Source organism: Haliotis rufescens, unplaced genomic scaffold (assembly GCF_023055435.1).
Source record: "Haliotis rufescens isolate VD_foot unplaced genomic scaffold, xgHalRufe1.0.p SCAF_38, whole genome shotgun sequence".
NCBI lineage: Eukaryota > Metazoa > Mollusca > Gastropoda > Lepetellida > Haliotidae > Haliotis > Haliotis rufescens.
This window is the reverse complement of record NW_025964090.1, coordinates 948,637-970,217: the sequence shown is the minus strand read 5'-3', so window position 1 is coordinate 970,217 and position 21,581 is coordinate 948,637. Positions and strand designations below refer to the sequence as shown.

Sequence of the window (21,581 nt, the reverse complement as noted above, 5' to 3'; positions counted from 1 at the left end):
GCAATATCCCAGCAATATCACTGCGAGGGACACCAGAAATGGGCTTCACACATTGTACCCATGTTGGGAATCGACCCCGGGTCTTCACAATGACAAGCGAACGCTTTAACCACTAGGCTACCCGACTGCCCTACACTGGTGAAGCAAAGACCTGTGAGTAATGCTCACGAATAACTCTTTTCTAATCTGATACGGGAGTAGTAAAAATACTCAAGTGATTGCAAATACTTATTTAATATCTTTTGGAACATGGAATATTCCTGATACTCTCTGAATGCAAGACTGACCAGATGGCTAATGGGAGCAGGTTAGTCAAGAGAAGCACGGTTGTATTCTTTGAACCATAAATTGACAAAATGCAAATTAGTAAAAGGCACATTAAATTAAAACAAAGGGACAAAGAGACTAAGAGTTATGGCTCATTTCACAGCTGTGACAACTGAAACAAAGAGACAAAGAGATATGACTCTTTTCGGGTTTGGTACTGGTAAAACAGAAACAGACTAAGAGTGAGTGAGTGAGTGAGTTGGGTTTAACGCCGCTTTTAACAGTATTCCAGTTAAATTATGGCGTGTCAGCTTAATTTAGGAGGAAAGCCTGAAGTGATGCAGGTCTTAGACGTTTACCACTTCGGTGAAACCCATGAGCACGGGTATGGTGCTGACAAACCTAGAAACATAATCGGAGCGAACCGGGATTCGTACCCACAATCATAGGTTTTTGGCGTTTCTGGCGTGCCCAAGGGACGCACAGAGGATTTCGGTGCCTTTGACGACTGGGCCGGCCATGCACCCGAAAAAGACAAAGAGGACAAAGAGTTAGGATGATAGTATTTTGTTTGTTGTCAGAGAGTGGAGCGGTGGCAGTGCGAGTCTCCCCGCTGACCTGAAATGTTCTCTCTATTCTTTAATTTGTATTACTCAAAGTAATAAGTTCAGATTCTAAATGGAATACTACTGTGCTCTTCAATGCATCATCCAGACATGTGTCGGGTTATTGTGAATATAATAGTCAGGCAACAGGAATATATTGGAGGACCTATTGTGTAACATACTTAATCTATAATAAATACATTACCCCGGGAACTAAAGTCTGGTAAGAGTCAGTTGCCTAGATAGAGGGCTATCACAAGCCTGATATCTAAGGTTACATCATATGCAGGAAGTATTTAAAGATATATTTTTTTCTCAAAACCTGAAGAGCTGTGTGTGACATTTTCTGGTTACAAGGTGTTTATTGTATATCTGGACTTAAGTTTGTAATCTCTTTCATTGATTTTATTCAAAATTTCATTCAATATTCTTTACATAAATTTAATCAGCATTGTGCAGTGATTCGCCAAACTGTTCCATACATAAATATTATCCGGCAATATAACAAAGTGCCATGTTTATGGTTAATATTTAAAAAAATTATATATTGTAAGAGCTGCAAATACATATCACAAGATGGAAATATATAATTCCAAGTAAAAACAGAGTTACAGATACAATTTCTTCCATTCATTGCATCAATATTATCGAACATTATATTACTTGGTATTTCTTCACTGAATCACATGTAGATCATGGAAATTTTGCTATTTCTGGCGAAGTTGACAAGAAAGTACTTACAGTGATCTTAATCTCTGCCTATAAACAATATCTAGAAGTACAGGAAGTACAAAATATATGGTAAATCATCATATATAGTGATGTTATATAGAATATTGCACATTGTCATGACCTAGTTTGTAATCTCCAGTGCGTTCATCTGAAGCACTACGATGTAGAGTTTTACTGCACATAACATTCGAAGCTATTTTGACTCTTCAAGTGTCTCTGAAGGTTACATGATCGTGATTTTTTTCCCCACATTCACTACAATGAAAACCATGTTTTCACCCGTATCAGTAACAGATTGTTGCCTGGGATCATTTGTTTCAAGCAGTGCTCTCTTACAGCGAGTGTTTCCATCTATGTCAGTAACCGATTGTTTCTTGAGAGCATCTGTCTCCGGCAATGCTGTCCCACAGTAAGCATTTCCATCTATGTCAGTAACCGATTGTTTCTTGAGAGCATCTGTCTCCGGCAATGCTGTTCCAAAGTAAGAGTTTCCATCTGTGTCAGTAACAGAATGATTGAGAGCATCTGTTTCTAGTAATGCTTTTCCACAGTCATTGTTTCCATCTGTGTCAGTAACAGAATGATTGAGAGCATCTGTCTCCAGCAATGCTGTCCCACAGTCAGCATTTCCATCTGTGTCAGTAACAGAATGATTGAGAGCATCTGTCTCCAGCAACGCTGTTCCACAGTCAGCGTTTCCATCTGTGTCAGTAACAGAATGATTGAGAGCATCTGTTTCTAGCAACGCTGTTCCACAGTCAGTGTTTCCATCTGTGTCAGTAACAGAATGATTGAGAGCATCTGTTTCTAGCAACGCTGTTCCAAATTCAGTGTTTCCATCTGTGTCAGTAACAGAATGATTGAGAGCATCTGTCTCCAGCAATGCTCTGGTGACACCTCTGTGAATCACCATGTGTCTTTGAAGGTGACATGCTTTCTTAAAGTATTTCCCACATTCAACACACAGAAAAGGCTTGATTCCACTGTGACTGAGCATGTGTGACTTCAAGCGAAATGCTTCAGTAAAGTCTTTCCCACATTCAAAACACTGAAAAGGCTTGATTCCACTGTGACTCCACATGTGTGTCTGCAGGTTACCTGAGAGCACAAATTCTTCCCCACACTCACCACACTGAAAAGGCTTCACTCCAGTGTGACACCGCATGTGCCTTTTCATGTCATCCAAGTGGGTAAACGTTCTCCCACATTCCCGACACAAATATGGCTTGATTCCACTGTGAATCCTCAGATGTGCCTGCAGGGTACATGAATGTGTAAAAGTTTTCTCACACTCATTGCACTGATAAGGTTTGATTCTACTGTGACTCTGAATGTGTGACTTCAGGTGACATGACTGTGTAAATCCCTTCCCACATTCAGTACACTGATAAGGCTTGATTCCCCTGACAGGACTGGTGTCTCTGTGATCCCTCATGTGTCTCTGCAGGTTATATGAAAGTTTAAATTGTTCACCACATTCACCACACTGAAAGGGCGTCAAACCACTGTGGCTAATCATGTGCCTTTTCATGTGACATAACTGAATGAAAGTTCTCCCACATTCCTGACACATATATGGCTTGACTCCACTATGAATTCTCAGATGGGCCTGCAGGGCACACGAGTGTGTAAATGTTTTCACACACTGATGACACTGATAAGGTTTGATTCTAATTTGACTCCTCATGTGGTACTTCAGATGACCTGACTGTGTAAATCCTTTTCCACATTCATCACACTGATAAGGCTTGAATCCACTGTGACACCTCATATGCCTCTGCAAGTTCGATGAAAGTGTAAATTCCTTCCCACATTCACCGCACTGAAAAGGCTTCACTGCATTGTGACCTCTCATGTGCCTATTGATGCCACCTAAGTTTTTAAATGTTCTCCCACATTCCTTACACGAATATGGTTGGACTCCAGTGTGAATGCTCAGATGGGCCTGCAGGTGACTAGAGCGTTTAAATGTTTTCCCACAATCAGCACATAGATATTTCACAATTTTACTGTGACTCCTTATGTGTCTCTGTAGGGTGGATGATTGTGTAAATTCTTTCCCACATTCATTACACCGATAAGGTTTAATTCCACTGTGAATTCTTGAATGAGTGTGCAGGGCGCTTGAGTGTGTGAACGTTTTCTTACACTCACCACACTGATAAGGCTTTATGCCACTGTGAACCCTCATGTGTGTCCGCAGATCACCTGGAAGTTTATATCTTTTCTCACACACTATGCACTCGTAAGCCTTGATTCCACTGTGACTCTTCATGTGTGACTTCAGGTGACATGATTGTGTAAACTTTTTCTCACATTTAGTACACTGATAAGGCTTCATTCCACTGTGAATCCTCAAATGAGTGTTCAGGGCATCCAAGCGGGGAAACGTTATCCCACACTCACTGCACTTATGAGACTTCTTTGCTGGAAACTCACAATCTTTGTGTTTCTTGACATCATCGGTTTCCAGCAGTGCTCTCTCACAGTCCATGACTACATTTGTTTCAGTTGCAGAGTCAGGGTTCTGAGGTTGGTCTTGTGTTTCCATTATCAACTGGTAGATGTTTTGGTGTCCACTGAAAACATAAAAGGGAGTGAGTGAGTTGGGTTTAACGCCGCTTTTAACAGTATTCTAGTCATATTGTGGTACAAACGTAGAAACATAATTGGGGCAAACCGGATTTCAACCCCACAATCATAGGTTTCTGGCGTGCCCAAGGGACGCAACTCTGCACAGCAAATCGCGGCGCCTTAGACGACTGAGCCACCCTTGCCCCCGAAAACATACTTAACTTATCATGTTAATGTATTTCCTAAAGATGTTTCCACAAGAACAACACAAATAACAGCTAGGGTTGGGACCATGCAGAGTTTGATGACAGGATTTACTGATACACAATGATAATGCATCATCAACTTTAACACACATCAGGCATGATGTGCTATTGTGCTCAAGTCCATTTTGAAACACATTGAATGTGATTCGAACCTGAACCACGACAAAGTTGTGGCCATTTTGCCACATATCACACAAAATGGAATATGTGTTTTCAAGTGACTTATTGCAAACAGAAACCAGCTAGTGATCATGGAAGATGAAAATTCATAGTTCAAAATAACTTGGGGCAAAGTCAAATATTGAAAAATCAAACAATAATTATCATAATTAATTTTAAGAATTACACCATTGCCATGATCCTGTATTCAGGCTGTCAACACACAATAATAATCTTCGGATTTTTCAACTGAAGTCCTCGTCACTTTCAACTATTCATACCTAGTTCAGATAGTGATAGTATTTCCCTTTTTCATGCCTTTTGCGAATGAATGAAATAGGAAAATCACACTTCTTTCAAACATCAGCAACCTTGATGCAGATTATTGGGGGAGGGTGGAATGTAATGGAGGTAGTATTCTGTACATTATAACAATAACTATTGTTTGATAATTTAATGTAATCAGCAGTGAGGAGGTAAGTATATTTAGAGTGAGTGAGTGAGTGAGTTTGATTTTACGCCGCGGGGGACACCAGAAATGGGCTTCACACACTGTACCAATGTCGGGAATCCAACTCTGGCGTGACGAGCGAACGCTTTAACCACTAGGCCACACGACCGCCCCTAACTATATTTAGGTGCCAGTGTGATGTGTAAACTTCCGGAATACTGTTGACTAGTGTGGAGCATTAGGAAATATTCTAGAAGCTAGTGAGATTGTATATAAGGGGCAAAGAGCATGCCTCTTGCATCTCTCGCACATCATCTCATATTTCATGACATCAAGACCAGCTTTCCTGTGAGGATCACTGATCATCCTGGATTCCTTGCCTTTGCCCATCTTGAAAGCTTGACCACTGTCGCTGCTGGGTGAATATATTATTATCATTCTTTTGCTATCACCATTTTATTTTTGTATTTGATACTGACCACTGTCAACATATTACGTATTGCCATTGAATATTGTACTACCATTCTATTGTCTACTGCCATTGTAATTGCGTGCAGTAATTTGTATGGATATATTTGTACCCCACACAGTATACTGACTCTGAGCCGACCAGTCTTTGTTTTAGCCCCTTAATGCCGAGCGCCAGACAGGGTAACAACAAGTACCATCTTTTAACGTCTTTTTGGTACGACGCATCCGAAGATCGAACCCCGGACCTTCCGCTTTCCGGGCGAACGCTCTACCATAAGACCATGGAGGCGGTTTTCAATTCGGAATAAACATAACACTATGAAAACAAAACCTCCATCACATCATCGACATAGTATACCAGACTGAATGGTCGGTTCTGACATCCTGTAACATCCTGGAAAATTAACAGTAACTTTAACCCAAACTCTCATTTTAGGGTCTTTCTCTCATAAAATCATTCATTTCGGCCATCTAATGGTTCCAACACCGACTCCCATTTCCTTTGTTTTGATCAGTATGAGGTTTAAATAGGAGTGAATCACATCAAAAGGCTCCATTTCGGAAAAATGTGGAGGACAAAAGCAAATATTTGGTAAACATCGATAGAACTACAATAATATTTAATTTACATCAAATTCCTAACTCAACAGCTTGGTCTTACCATGACCCAGATGTCCATGACAAAACTTACGGTAGTGATGCCATTATTTCCAGTGGCCTTGTTATCAATCCTGATTGTCGAGAATGGAGCTGACCATACATTACATGGTGCTGATCATGTCAGTAAACTGACCGTGCACTTAGACACTGTTGATATTCGTGACTTGCGAGTTGTACAATTCATGCTGTGGCTTTCATGTTCCATTGCCTCATTAAGACGAGTTCCATTTACGTCACATGCATTGTCTACCAGAATCAAGTTCTACACCCACCAGCACGGGTATGGTGCTGACAAACCTACAAACATAATTGGGGCAAAACGGGATTCGAACCCACAATCATTTATTTCTGGCGTGCCCAAGGGACGCAACTCTGCATAGCAAATCAAGGCGCCAAAGACGACTGGGTTACCCGTGCCCATGCCTGTGTCATGATGATGATGTTAATGGTGGGGAAAAAACATATCACATAATCTTCATTTGGGGTAGTTTATTGTCAATACAGTCTATCAGATGATTAAATTGGAGTTTACAGTACAGGATTTGAATGATTGGGTGATAACAGCATCAAGGGTTGTAGGTATCTTGTAGGTTGAGACCGCCTCCATGGTCTCGTGGTAGAGCGTCCGCCCGGAGAGCGGAAGGTTCGGGGTTCGATCCCCGGCCGCGTCATACCAAAAGACGTTAAAAGATGGTACTTGTTGTTACCCTGTCTGGCGCTCGGCATTAAGGGGCTAAAACAAGGACTTGTCGGCTCGGAGTCAGTATACTGTGTCTGAGTGGGGTATTCATGTTAAACTGCGGCATGGTATCTCAGTGAGCTAGCACTATAAATCGGCATCAGTCCGGACTAGTACAAGCAGCCACACAAACACACACACACGTACATGCACGTCGCTATATAAGTGCAATAATCTTGGACGAGACGTTAAACCCCATTTCACCTCACCTCACCTCACCATGTAGGTTGCAGGAAATGTATCTGGGATTAGAACTTCTTCGTGTAAGGATTAGCTGTGAAAACAACCCACATTAATGCAATTAGTTTGTTTATAATAAGGAGGGAATTATTTCCAAGAGATTAACTACACTGCAATTTTGTTGTCAAAATTAAACAGAAATTGGCATTACAACCAGGCAATTGGAACATTCTGAAAAAAAACCAAAAAACATTGGCATTTGCATCATAACAAGTGTGGCATTATAATCAGGGAATATTGCACTGCAGGACTCTGTTCTGAGGAAAACATGGCAATATAACCTGGATGGAATAATAACCAGGTAAAGCTGTATTGACTAGGGCTCACTGTGTGGGGCCAAGGATTAACATTTTGTGTCTGCAGAAATCATTCTATCTCCGGCAGTGATTTTTCAAAACTATCTTTTTTCTGACGAAAGATAAGTTTTCAGAAGATTGATCATAACATAAATATTTCATGATTCCACACTTACTTTAGTAGTAAGTATATACCGGTACTCCGAAATGTCATGTTCCTCACAATAAAGAAGTTGACATCCAAAAAATCTCTTCCTTTTTCAAATTATAGCATTTATGATATATGTATCCTTTCTCTGACAACTAAGTTTTGTTTCAAGGTGTGATAATATCAGATCATGGTTACTGTAATGCTCTCTCACAGTAAATTTTCCTTCTGTGTCAGTGACAGAGTGGTTCTTGAGATCCCGTTTCCAGCAGTGCTCTCTCACAGTCAATGTTTCCATCTGTAGGAGTAACAGGTTCTTGCTTGAGATCCTTTGTTTCCAGCAGTGCCCCTCCAGTGTTTCCATCTGTGTCAGTAACAGATTCTTGCTTGAGATCCCCGGTTTCCAGCAATGGTCTCTCAGTGTTTCCATCTGTGTCAGTGACAGAGTGGTACTTGAGATCATCAGTTTCCAGCAATGGTCTCTCAGCACCAGTGTTTCCATCTGTGTCAGTAACAGGTTCTTGCTTGAAATCACCCGTTTCCAGCAATGCTCTGTCACTGCCAGTGTTTCCATCTGTGTCAGTGACAGATTCTTGCTTGAGATCCCCGGTTTCCAGCAATGGTCTCTCACTGTTTCCATCTGTGTCAGTGACAGAGTGGTTCTTGAGATCATCAGTTTCCAGCAATGGTCTCTCAGCACCAGTGTTTCCATCTGTGTCAGTAACAGGTTTTTGCTTGAAATCACCCGTTTCCAGCAATGCTCTGTCACTGCCAGTGTTTCCATCTGTGTCAGTAACAGAGTGGTTCTTGGTTTCCAGCAATGCCCTGGTGACACCTCTGTGACTCCTCATGTGGTACTTTAGGCTACTTGACTGTGTAAATTCTTTCCCACATTCAGTACACTGATAAGGCTTGATTCCACTATGTATTCTCATGTGTCTCTCCATATTAGATGATTGTGAAAATTCTTTTCCACATTCAGCACACTGATAAGGCTTGATACCAATGTGAATCCTCAAATGAACGTGCAAGGCATTTGAGTGTGTAAATGTTTTCTCACACTCACCACATTGATAAGACTTGATTCCACTGTGACTAGTCATGTGTGTCTTCAGCTGACATGAATTTGTATATTCCTTTCCACATTCAGCACACTGATAAGGCTTGATTCCAGTGTGAATCCTCAAATGAGACTTCAGGCAACTTGAGTATGTAAATGTTTTCTTACACTCACCACACTGATATGGCTTAGTTCCACTGTGACTGCTCATGTGTGTCTTCAGCTGATATGAACTTGTATATGCTTTCCCACATTTAGTACACTGATAAGGCTTCACTTCACTGTGAATCCTCAAATGAGTCTTCAGGCTACCTGATTGTGTAAATGCTCTCCCACACTCATCGCACTGATAAGGCTTAATGCCACTGTGACAAAGCATGTGTCTTTTCAAGTTGCTTGAATGATTAAATATCTTCCCGCACTCACCACACATATGAGAAGGCTTTGCACGAACTTTATCCAGCAGTGCTCTGGTGACACAGATGCGATTCCTCATGTGTCTCTGCAGGGAAGATGGTTGTTTAAATTCTTTCCCACATTCAGTACACTGATATGGCTTGTTTTCACTATGAATCTGCATGTGTTTCTTCATGTTGGATGAATGTGTAAATTCTTTTCCACATTCATCACATCGATAAGGCTTGATTCCAGTGTGAATCCTCAAATGAGCATGCAGGTGACTTGAGTGTGTAAACGTTTTCTTACACTCACCACACTGATAAGGCTTTATGCCACTGTGAACCCTCATGTGTGTCTGCAGATCACCTGGAAGTTTATATCTTTTCTCACACACTATGCACTCGTAGGGCTTGATTCCACTGTGGCTGCTCATGTGTATCTTCAGCTGACCTGATTGTGAAAATTCTTTCCCACATTCAGTACACTGATAAGGCTTCATTCCACTGTGAATCTTTAAATGAGTGTTCAGGGCATCCAAGCGGGGAAACGTTGTCCCACACTCACTGCACTTATGAGACTTCTTTGCTGGAAACTCACAATCTTTGTGTTTCTTGAGATCCCCTGTTTCCAGCAGTGCTCTCTCACAGTCCATGATTACATTTGTTTGAGTAGCAGTCAGGATTCTGTGGTTGGCTTTGTATTTCCATAATCAACTTGTGGTTGTTATGGTTTCACTGAAAACATAAAAGAGTTTTTACTTTCCTCTATCATGTTAATGCATTTTGTTACATTTGGTTTCCCAAACTGAAACAATATGTTAACCCAGAAATCTGTAAAAGAATTTAGTGTGAAACCAACAAACAACCAACAAGTGGTATACAATCAACAATTGTATTACAAACTTAACTAGGTTTACAAATCAATACAAATTACTTCACAGCAATTACAATGGCAATATGCAACAGAGTGGTGGTACAATATTCAATTGCAGTATCAAATACAAGATATGATGTATTGCTGAATTATGCTGATGCGATGTTAAAGTTTAACTTACTCACTATGATGCAGTGATGATAGCCAAACTTTCAGTGATAAGAAAATTCACATATCTGCAACAGTGGTCAAGCATCCAAGACAGGCCTAAGCTGAACACCAGGGTAAAAAGAGATAATGACAAGAGCTGGTCTTGATGTAATCACAGATGAAATGTGAGACGAGACAGACATGTGCCCGCTCCACTTTTATAGTCCACTTCCAGCACTTTCCACATGTTTCCATAATACTTGACATCCATGCTATTCCGGAAGTTTACAGATAATTCCGGCATCTAAAAATAATAACTTCCTGACCACTGCTCACATTAAATAGTACTACATTCTTGACAACTTATCATTGTCCAAATACAATGCAATGAACTTCAAATGAAACAGTGTATTGTCAGGGGTGCAAACAACCAAGAAAGACAACGGGTTGTGTGGTAAAATAATGAATGTTTGAAATGATTTGATCAATAATTGGTCATGCCCACATCATTGGCTTCGGGCAAAAATGATTCAATTTGTTAACAGTCATACAACATCTGGTCCCCAAGCATGTAGACAATTTATGATTGTGTGGTCAGAGACTTGAACTCCAGTGGCCTGGCACAAGTAAACAGAGTTTTGATTAGTTGTTTGGACTAGAATTCTAGAAGCCTTGTTTCTGATTAATTGACCGTGGGCTTGTACAGTCCTCCTTTCTGAAATTGCCACCTTTTGTCCTGTAGAAGATATGGCATTATAATTATATCCAGGGAGGTCAAACCAGACCTTACTGACATGGTATATAGAAGATTAAATAAGAACCAAGACACTTCCATTCAAGCCAAGGTATTTGTTCACACAAGACTTCAACATATACATTGCCAACCCTGGGGTCAAATGTGGACAATTTTAATTTTAAAAAGAAGCATTTGAAACAAGTCTTCTCCTAGTGTCAATCAAGTATGAGCGCTGCTCAAAAGTCCCATCTTGTGGAATGGCTGGTGCCTCAAGACTCCTCATCACCTCCATGATGTGCTTGCATAATCTTCATATGGGGTAGTATATTGTCAATATAGTCTTTCAGATGATCAAGCTGGAGTTTACGGTACAGGGATTTGAATGTGGTGAAATTGGGTTTAACGTCGCATCCAAGATTATTGCACTCATGTAGCGACGTGCATGTACATGTGTGTGTTTGTGTGGCTGTTCGTTCTAGTCTGGACTGATGCCGATTTATAGTGCTAGCTCACTGAGATACCATGCCGCAGTGTAACATGAATACCCCACTCAGACACAGTATACTGACTCCGAGCCCACCAGTCCTTAGTTTTAGCCCCTATAGCCAGGGTAACAACAAGTATCATCTTTACATATCTTTTGGTATGACACAGCCGGGAATCGAACCCCGGACATTCCGCTCTCCGGGCGGACGCTCTACCACTAGACCGAGGAGGCGGTCCACAGGGATTTGAATGATTGGGTGATAACAGCATCATGGGTTATAGTGTCTTGTAGGTAGCAGGAAATGAATCTTAACATGTGACAACCGCTCAAGGTGTTCATCACATTGCAGATGATGCACTCCAAATCTGATAACAAACACTGCATTAAAGCAAGAGTAGAGATCTTACCTGTTATTGTGGAGAAGGAAAATGAACAATTCTAATTGCTCAGAGTGCAATAGTCAAATATCAACAATGACACCCCCCTACCTACATGGATGAACTGCATGTTCCACACACAAAGCCTCTCGTGTGTTGTGGTTCTGAACATGTCTGAAAACATTCTATTTTTTTTGCAGTCATTTTTCAAAAGCCATCTTTTTCCTGCCGAATGATCAATTTTCACAGCATCACAGCATAAATGTTTTATGATTCTATATTTATTTTGGAGACTATTTATTGAAATAGTGTGTGAGTTTGGTTTACACTGCATTTAGCAATATTCCAGCAATATCATGGCTGGGGAAAACTAGAAATGGGCTTCACACATTGCACTCATGTGGGCAATCAAACTCTGGTCTTACCCCACCGCCCCTTATATTGAACTAACTAACTTAGCTGGATGTACCTTCACCGCTGTTCCTGGTGAGCAGACAACCAAAGACTTTGAAAAACAATAGAGTAACAAGTTATTAAAAAGTGTCTTCATGATTCATGTACGGTTTTAGATTCGTAATTACCCATCTCCTTGGAAAATAAAAATCACAAAAATAATAAATTGTGTATATGTTTACATGCAGGAAGGACCTGTGAAGATCTGGGTTAGAATAGGTCTTCAGCAACCAATGCTTGCCGTAAATGGTGACTATGCCTGTCGTAAGAACTAACAGGATCGGGTGGTCGGGCTCGCTGACTTGGTTGATGCATGTCATCGTATCCCAATTGGGTGGATCGATGCTCATGACATCAATCACTGGATTGTCTGAAATCTATTTCATTAATTTTATTCAATATTCTTCACATTAATTTCAGCGAAATCGTGTGAGAACAGACTGGCAGATTGCACCAAGTCACACCAATTTAATGCAACCATGATCAGATATTACAATTATCAACACCTTTAAACAAAGCTTAGTTGACAGAGAAAGGATACAAAAATCATAAATGCCATAAGTCACATTTGTTACAGTTTGACAATTAAATATGAACTGATAGTTTTCTTCATCGTTATAAAAGTTATTGTGCAGGGTATTTCTCCACTGAATCACATTTAGATCTTAGAGATCTTCCTTCATCTGGCAAAGTTCACAAGAAAATACACAGTAATCTTAATCTTCATCTCTGCATATAAAACAAAACCTATCATATATGGTGATGTCTCATAGTAAATTTAATATCGTCATGACCAAGTTTGTTATCTCAAGTTTGTTCACCTGCAGCAATTTGATGTACATATTTACGGCACATAGTACTTGAGGCTAGATTCTATATTGGTTCTTCATTTGTCTTTGCAGGTTACACGAATGTCTAAGTTTTTCCCCGTACGGACCACAACGAAAACCATGTTTGCACCTGTGTCAGATACAGGTTGTTGCTTGAAATCATCTGTTTCCAGCAATGGTCTCACAAGGTCAGTGTTTCCATCTGTGTCAGTAACAGGTTCTTGCTTGAGATCCCCAGTTTCCAGCAATGCTCTCTCACAGCCAGTGTTTCCATCTGTGTCAGTAACAGGTTCTTGCTTGAGATCCCCTGTTTCCAGCAATGCTCTCTCACAGCCAGTGTTTCCATCTGTGTCAGTGACAAAGTGGTTCTTGCGATCACCAGTTTCCAGCAATGCTCTTTCACAGTCAATGCTTCCATCTGTGTCAGTAACAGGTTCTTGCTTGAAATCACCTGTTTCCAGCAATGCTCTGTCACTGCCAGTGTTTCCATCTGTGTCAGTGACAGAGTGGTTCTTTGTTTCCAGCAATGCCCTGGTGACACCTCTGTGGCTCCTCATGTGGTACTTCAGGCTACCTGACTGTGTAAATTCTTTCCCACATTCATCACACCGAAATGGCTTGATTCCACTGTGAATCCTCATGTGTCTCTGAAGGGCAGATGATTGTGTAAAGTCTTTCCCACATTCAGCACACCGATAAGGCTTGATGCCTGTGTGAATCCTCAAATGATCGTGCAGGCCACTTGAGTGTGTAAATGTTTTCTTACACTCACCACACTGATAAGGCCTGATTCTACTGTGAACACGCATGTGTTTCTGCAGATGATCTGGTAGTTTATATCTTTTCTCACACACAATGCACTCGTAAGGCTTGATTCCACTGTGACTCTTCATGTGTGTCCTCAGGTGACCTGATTGTGTAAATTCTTTCCCACATACGGTACACTGATAAGGCTTGATTCCAGTGTGAATCCTCATGTGTGACTGCAGGTTACTCGATTCTGTAAATTCTTTCCCACATTCAGTGCACTGATAAGGCTTCATTCCACTGTGACTCCTCATGTGTCTCTCCATGTTAGATGATTGTGAAAATTCTTTCCCACATTCAGCACACCGATAAGGCTTGATTCCAGTGTGAATCTTCAAATGAGCATGCAGGCCACTTGAGTGTGTAAACGTTTTCTTACACTCACCACATTGATAAGGCTCGATTCCACTGTGAACCCTCATGTGTGTCCGCAGATCACCTGGAAGTTTATATCTTTTCTCACACTCACCACATTGATAAGGCTTGATTCCACTGTGGCTGCTCATGTGTATCTTCAGCTGACCTGATTGTGAAAATTCTTTCTTACATTTAGTACACTGATAAGGCTTCACTCCACTGTGAATCCTCAAATGAATGTTCAGGCTACCTGATCGTGTAAACGTTTTCCCACACTCATCACACTGATAAGGCTTCACTCCACTGTGAATCTTCAAATGAGTGTGCAGGTGACTTGAGTGTGAAAATGTTTTCTTACACTCACCACACTGATGAGGCTTGATTCCACTGTGACTGCTCATGTGTATCTTCAGGCTACCTAATTGGGTAAATTCTTTCCCACATTTAGTACACTGATAAGGCTTCGCTTCACTGTGAATCCTCAAATGAATGTTCAGGCTACCTGATCGTGTAAATGTTTTCCCACACTCATCGCACTGATAAGGTTTAATGCCACTGTGACAAAGCATGTGTCTTTTCAAGTCTCCTGATCGATTAAATGTCTTCCCGCACTCACCACACTCATGAGACGGCTTTGCACGATCTGTTTCCAGCAGTGCTCTGGTGACAGCAATGTGACTACTGACGTGCCTCTGCAGGGTAGATGATTGTGTAAATTCTTTCCCACATTCATCACACCGATAAGGCTTGATTCCACTGTGAATCCTCATGTGTTTCTGCAGGGTAGAGGACTGTGTAAATTCTTTCCCACATTCAGCACACCGATAAGGCTTAATACCACTGTGAATCCTCAAATGATCGCGCAGGACACTTGAGTGTGTAAACGTTTTCTTACACTCACCACACTGATAAGGCCTGATTCCACTGTGAACACGCATGTGTTTCTGCAGATGATCTGGTAGTTTATATCTTTTCTCACACACAATGCACTCATAAGGCTTGATTCCACTATGACTCTTCATGTGTGTCCTCAGGTGACCCGATTGTGTAAATTCTTTCCCACATACGGTACACTGATAAGGCTTGATTCCAGTGTGAATCCTCATGTGTGACTGCAGGTTACTGGATTGTGTAAATTCTTTCCCACATTCAGTGCACTGATAAGGGTTAATTCCCGGAACCTCACAATCTTTGCGTTTCTTGAGATTATCTGTTTCCAGCAATGCTCTTTGAGAGTCAGTGTTACCACCTGAGTCAGTAACAGGTTCTTTCTTGAGATTTCTTGCTCTCTCACAGTCCATGATTAAATTTGTTTCAGTAACGGAGCCAGGATTTTGTTCTCGTGTTTCCATTATCAATTTGTGGACGTTATGGTGTTCACTGAAAACAAAAGAGCTGTCACTTAACTTTATCTTGTTAATGCATTTCCTAAAGATGTCTCCACAAGAACACCACTAATAACAGCTAGGGTTGGCACCATGCACAATGCAAATCAACTGATCTGACATGATGTGCTTCTGTGCTCAAGTCTATCTTGAAACACACTGAATGAAATTAAACTTGAACGACGACATTGATTATCTCATGCCTGAATATCCAGAGCAATTTAAAAAAATGTTTGGGCCATTTTGCCAAATATAACATAAAATTGAAAACCCATTATCAAAATCATGTCACAAAGAAAATGAATCCAAATGATGAAAATCATAGCTCTGAAATATGTCATTGCCAATATCCTGTATTTTGGATGTCACCACACAATATTAATCTTCAGTTTTTCAACTGACATCATCGTCACTGTCAACTATCCATAACTAGTTGAGATACTAATAGTATTTCCCTTGCCAAGCCTCTTATGCATGTGTGAGGCAGGAAAACCTCAGTTCTTTCCAACATCAGCAACAAAGATGCAGAAGGAATTACTCATGTAATAGAGGTAGTACTCTATAAATTATTAACAATGATAGCTACTGTTTGATAATTCCTATGAAAACAAGCCTTTATTACCATGATTACATCATTGCCATAGTAATAGTACCTTTTTTGTCTGTCCCATTCCAAGATTTGAAGGACCTGTCCCAAACTTTGGATGACTTGTACCAAAATTTGAATGACTCGTACCCATTTATTTCTTAAAGCATGATGTTTGAAACTTTTACTGGTATACATGGTATGAAGCGTAAAAAAACAAACAAACATGTTTCTAATCATTTATTCAGCACTAAAAATTCTGACATGCACTTTCACAGCAATTTATTGTTAGCACTATTACATTTCCAAAATTTGTTCATTTTACACTTCAAACATTCATTGTAAATTTCAAAAATTCATTTTACATTTCAAACATACATTCATAAGTGGTGAATGAACAATCAATGCAAAGTGACAATGAATGCCTTCTAAAAGGTCATTCCCACTTCAACATACAAGTAACATTGGGATCAATAAATTGAGTCAACTCAATCGGCCGTGTTGACATATTGTTGATTTAGTATTTAATCTTAAGATACTTGGTTCTTGGAAGTCAGACAGTGTAACAAGAAGTTTAAACTGTTGATGAATAAACTACTCATGTGTTGTTATATGAAACACAAAACAAAGTCTTAGTTGAAAACATGTTTAATCCAATTAATGTTTAATGTTTCAAATCGTATATTGTGGAACAGGAAGTTTCGGGTCTGTGGTTAGTCGTTCATTCTTCTGGTTTGCATGGTAAGCCATGACATGGACAATAAAATCATTTCATCATTTCAACAGTATTTTAGATGGACCCATCCTTCAAACATATACTCTACCCATTTTGTGAACATAAGGGATACACAGTTTCTAGTGAGTGAGTATAGTTTTACGCCGCTTTTAGCAATATTCCAGCAATATCACGGCTGGGGACACCAGAAATGGGCTTCACACATTGTACCCATGTCGGGAATTGAACCCGGGTCTTTGGCGTGACGAGCTAACGCTTTCACCACTAGGCTACCCGACCGCCCCTACACAGTTTCTAAGCTCTCGTTGCTGAAAACAATGACATTGACAACATTTGTCTTCATCTTGAATTTCATTTCCATTGCCGATATTGTCGTCACAGACAAGCAGGATGTCAAGGCAAGAAGTTCCAAGCTGAGAAGAATTTAATCTGGGTGCTAGGGTTACTTTACTGGCTTTTCTTTCATGCATTCATGGTTTCATGGTTTTCCTGATGCATTTTTCTCGGCTGTGATTTCAAAGGTTTTTTTATGGGTGTTCCTTTCAGTTTCTTTGGCCGTTTTGTAGCCTCCAGATTGGCAGACACACCCACAGAAACATCAGATTCAGTAACAGCCTTGACATCTATGATTCTAGTTATAGATCTTCTCTCTGAAGGTTTTTATCTGGCTGTTTAGCTGTGAAACAGTTACCTGATGTCTGTGGTCTGCATAGATTTGCTGTGGTTTGCAAAGCTCTGTAGTACAAGCAAGAGGCCTGACATCACTGTTTATTGTTCAAACTTATGACAGTCTGCAGCAAGACTGATAGCTTCTGATCGTGTGTATCCGTAACCAATTGAGGCCATGAAAGAAATATGATCAGACAGCTGACTTTCCTCAAACTGATTCAAAAGAGGGGTGGGGTCAGACTTGGTGGTCGAAATGTCTACATTAGCAGTAACCCGATATCTCAGAGTCTGTTCAGGCACAGCATACATTTGAGCAGCCTAGAAGACATAAGTTTCATTGTCAACTTCCTCGCTGAATGCTTTATTGATGACATCAAACGTGTATCTGAGGTAATGACTTAGTGCAGAAAGCAACGAAAATAAATATAAGAGATGGCCCCAAAAGGTTTCCAACATTCCAGAGTCATCACGTGATATTTAATCTGGGGAATTTCTGCTTGCAGACAACGACAGGAGACTTGTTCCTTACTTATATCTTTGATTGTATTGATATTTGAACTCTAGCAAAAGTGCATTAGCACAAGACATTAATTGTGTTGTTTTCAGTAGTTTTAAGGTAAACTAACATTGATATCCACAATTCTCTGCATTTTGTGACTCTCATAATTGCGGACAACTCAACATCAAAGGAAACTTGTCAGTGGTGCTATGTCTTTGATGTATCACAAGAAAGGGTTATAGCGAAAACGGCACCTCAGCCAAACGGCACCGATTGGCGAAAACGGCACCTCGACTCGAGTGAAAACGGCACCTCGACTTGAGCGAAAACGGCACCTTATTTTTTTTTTTACCTTGGTCAAATGAATGATATTAAACTTACATTGTAACTTGCAAAGGCCAATAATTGTGAGATGTTAAAACAAGTTTACATTAGAAATTAGCCTCTGCTCCAACTATAATCCAACTTAGCTTATACGCAACTCAACTTATGGTGAAAACATAACATGCTTTGACGGAAGATAATAGAAATTAAACTCACATCGTCTCTTACAAACACAAATAATTGTGAAATAAAACAAATAAGAAATAAGCCCCCTACTCCAATTTACTCACCAACTTTTATTCACTATACGCTTTGAAGTTTTAAGTACCTTTACTCAATTTAAGCTGAAACTGTATTCAAGAGGCCTAACATGGTGCTGTCAGATCACAATTATTCACAATGGCCTTTCGATGTGTTGCATGCGAGAAGAATGACAGAAAAAAAATCAACATGCTGTATTATGTGATAACTGTGACCAGTGGAACCGGACTTTCTATGGCCCGTTATAGAGAAATTTGCCGTACTGACTTCCCTTTCCGCTGTGTGAAATGCGTAGCTCCCGTCATTGAAGAGGTGATCGGTAACTTTCATGTCAGTTTCCAGTCAGAAGATGCTGAAGAAATGAGAGTACCAAACCTATCGGAAATTCACATTACGGCTTCAGATGTACTCAATACATCAAATACCATGTAAATAAACCCTATATATTACTACAAAAATCGTTGTTATCGTTATTAAACATAGAGGTTCCGTTTTCGCCCGACATAGTAGCCGTTTTCGCCAGAGAAATCGGTGCCGTTTTGCTGAGGTGCCGTTTTAGCCTGCACCCCACAAGAAATACCGCAATAAAGACACCACAAAAGTTTATGGGAGGGTATATTCTGCTGCATTAAAATCAAAGTGTTACTGCATCTTCAGATAAACTATACACGTTATGTCTCTCTTCTAGTGTTTTTAAAGTTATTAACGAAATATACCTTTCAAACAGTCTTTCTTCTAAATCTGTATTTCAGACACCTTTCAAATTAAATGACTAAACATTCGCGACGTTTTCACTGGCTAAGCTGAAAAAAATACTGCAGAGCAATGTGGGGGAGGTATTGTGAACATGACATGCGCACATTTCCATTTAATTAAACGAAACAGACGATCACTCTTCTCAGGGGCCGACTGTGGGTGATCTATACTGATGCACCTACGATGTCATTTCACGATGTAAATATATGTAGTAATTACTTACATTCGAGTATTGCTTTTATGCAGGAAATCCCGACTTTCTTCATATAACAAATAAACTCTTGGGGCAATAGCCAAGCAGCAGATATCTCAGATTCGTCAGGCCAGGAAAAATGGCTGGCAATGCCAAATGACCAGCGCCCTCTGTTGACATTGGAGCTGATGACATAGGAAACGGCATTTGTAGCAAACGGTTAGTGCGCAGTTAGTCAAACCGGACACACTATGAACAGAATGGTCACGAGTGAGCGTTTAAATTGTTTGAGAACAGTTTAGGGGAACATAGGGAGGGTGACAACCCTCTTTTGATTCTTGGATGCTGAGTCCAATTGCTTGTGGTATCCCGAATGCCGCAGTGCAGTACACTGGATGAAATCAAATGTTTATCTGGTTGGCGGATGCCAATATTTCAATCTGCTTTTCTTTCAGAGAGTGGGTGACTGAGTATGGTTTGACGCCGCATTTAGCAATATTCCAGAAATATTACGGTGGGGAACACCAGAAAACGGCTTTACACATTGTACCCATGTGGGTATCGAACCTGGGTCTTCGGCGTAAGGAACCAACTAGACTATCTCACCGCCCCTCTTGCAGAGAGTGAAAAATCATGTAATTAAATATTTAGGCGAAAACGTGTCTGTGTACACAGCATGAATCAAGAATCACGAATTTTTATTGTACAGACACCCTCGTGGGGCAGGGTACAAACTATCTACACATGGACATAAATATAACCATAAACATGAGAGGTAGATATACATAATGTACATTATATAGAGAGCCATTACATATTATCATATACTGGGGAGGTTTCTCGGCAGGATAAAGCAAACGGATAAAAACGATATCCGTTAGGGTCATATGCGGATAGAGATGCAAATATCAAAGATCAAGTAGTGACTACATTCAGTGTTTATAAACAATAAGGCGTCGCCCTTGTCATCGGCGATCGAGTCAGAATTAACCATCGGGAATCTGGATAAACTACAGGGATAATTCTATCATTATCATAAGAACAGTCTAATATACTGAAAATCAGTGTCTAACTGTGACGTAGCTAAGGCATTTTATAAGTTTTGGCAACTTTGGAGATATAAATTTCGAAACAATTTTGCGAGGGCACTAGGCCTAGCCAAGCGGGATCAGTAGCCATATCTGTGCCTGAAATATTTTCCACAAATTAAAATAGTTGGATTTGGCCGAAATATGTTTGAATTGTTACCTTGTTTCGTTTTGTCGCTGTGTGTACATCTGACTACACTTCTTAACGTTATGACAGGACAGACCGACTGTCAACAACGTCTGACCATGGCCGTGACGTCTCACAGACTAGGGTTAGAGTAGCTTCCCTTTGACAAAGGGCAGTTACTCTAGCGGACAGACCGATGGATTGTCGCGAAAGGCAAGTAAAAACAATTGTTGTTTTGCGTATATGTTGCTTCGCCACTGTATAAGAAACAGATTTTAGTTGGAACTATATTGGCTACTGTCACTCTCCGACTGACACATCACTTACCCTGTGACCCAATAAATATTCATGCGCGCATTCCAGGAAAACTCGTAATGTTTAGGTAATGTTTGTGGGTGAGGGGAAGCGATTTTCAACCACAGAATTGAAGAATGACATTATATGATAAAGAGGTTATCACGCCAAGGCTCGCTAAATACAATGTTTATTCCTAATGCAGGATATTTACCATCCCCAAACACACTTGTGTGTGATAACCTCTATTTATTTTCATTTACAGTATATAAACATATATGTTTATCATGATGTTAATATGAATTTATCTTATCTAATTTGAGCCCTTATGTTGGTCTCAGCTTAAACATGCGAAATACAGTCCTGGCAACAAGACTTGACAGTCTTTTGGAGGATTCATAAATTGTTTTAGGACTATGGATGTGTACGTGAAAACTCATATATTTTTCCCATATTGACGGACTGTTGACTCGGTGTTTATGACACAACGAAACACGAAATTTCAACTGTTTTTTAACTCTACACA

General features: G+C 40.3%; 1 protein-coding gene and 1 pseudogene across 1 annotated transcript; both read right to left on the bottom strand.

The window, feature by feature from the left end:
* Positions 1-1,219: 1,219 nt before the first annotated feature.
* Positions 1,220-19,827, bottom strand: LOC125372199 (annotated as a pseudogene).
* On the bottom strand, positions 13,030-15,438 carry LOC125372178 (zinc finger protein 665-like). Its single transcript, XM_048381346.1, has one exon. It carries the CDS (start codon positions 15,436-15,438, stop codon positions 13,030-13,032), a length of 2,409 nt encoding a protein of 802 aa, XP_048237303.1.
* Positions 19,828-21,581: the final 1,754 nt, after the last annotated feature.

Bases quoted from the DNA above. Each gene is read 5' to 3' on its own strand.
- LOC125372178 (XM_048381346.1), bottom strand. From the start codon at position 15,438: ATGGACTGTGAGAGAGCAAGAAATCTCAAGAAAGAACCTGTTACTGAC.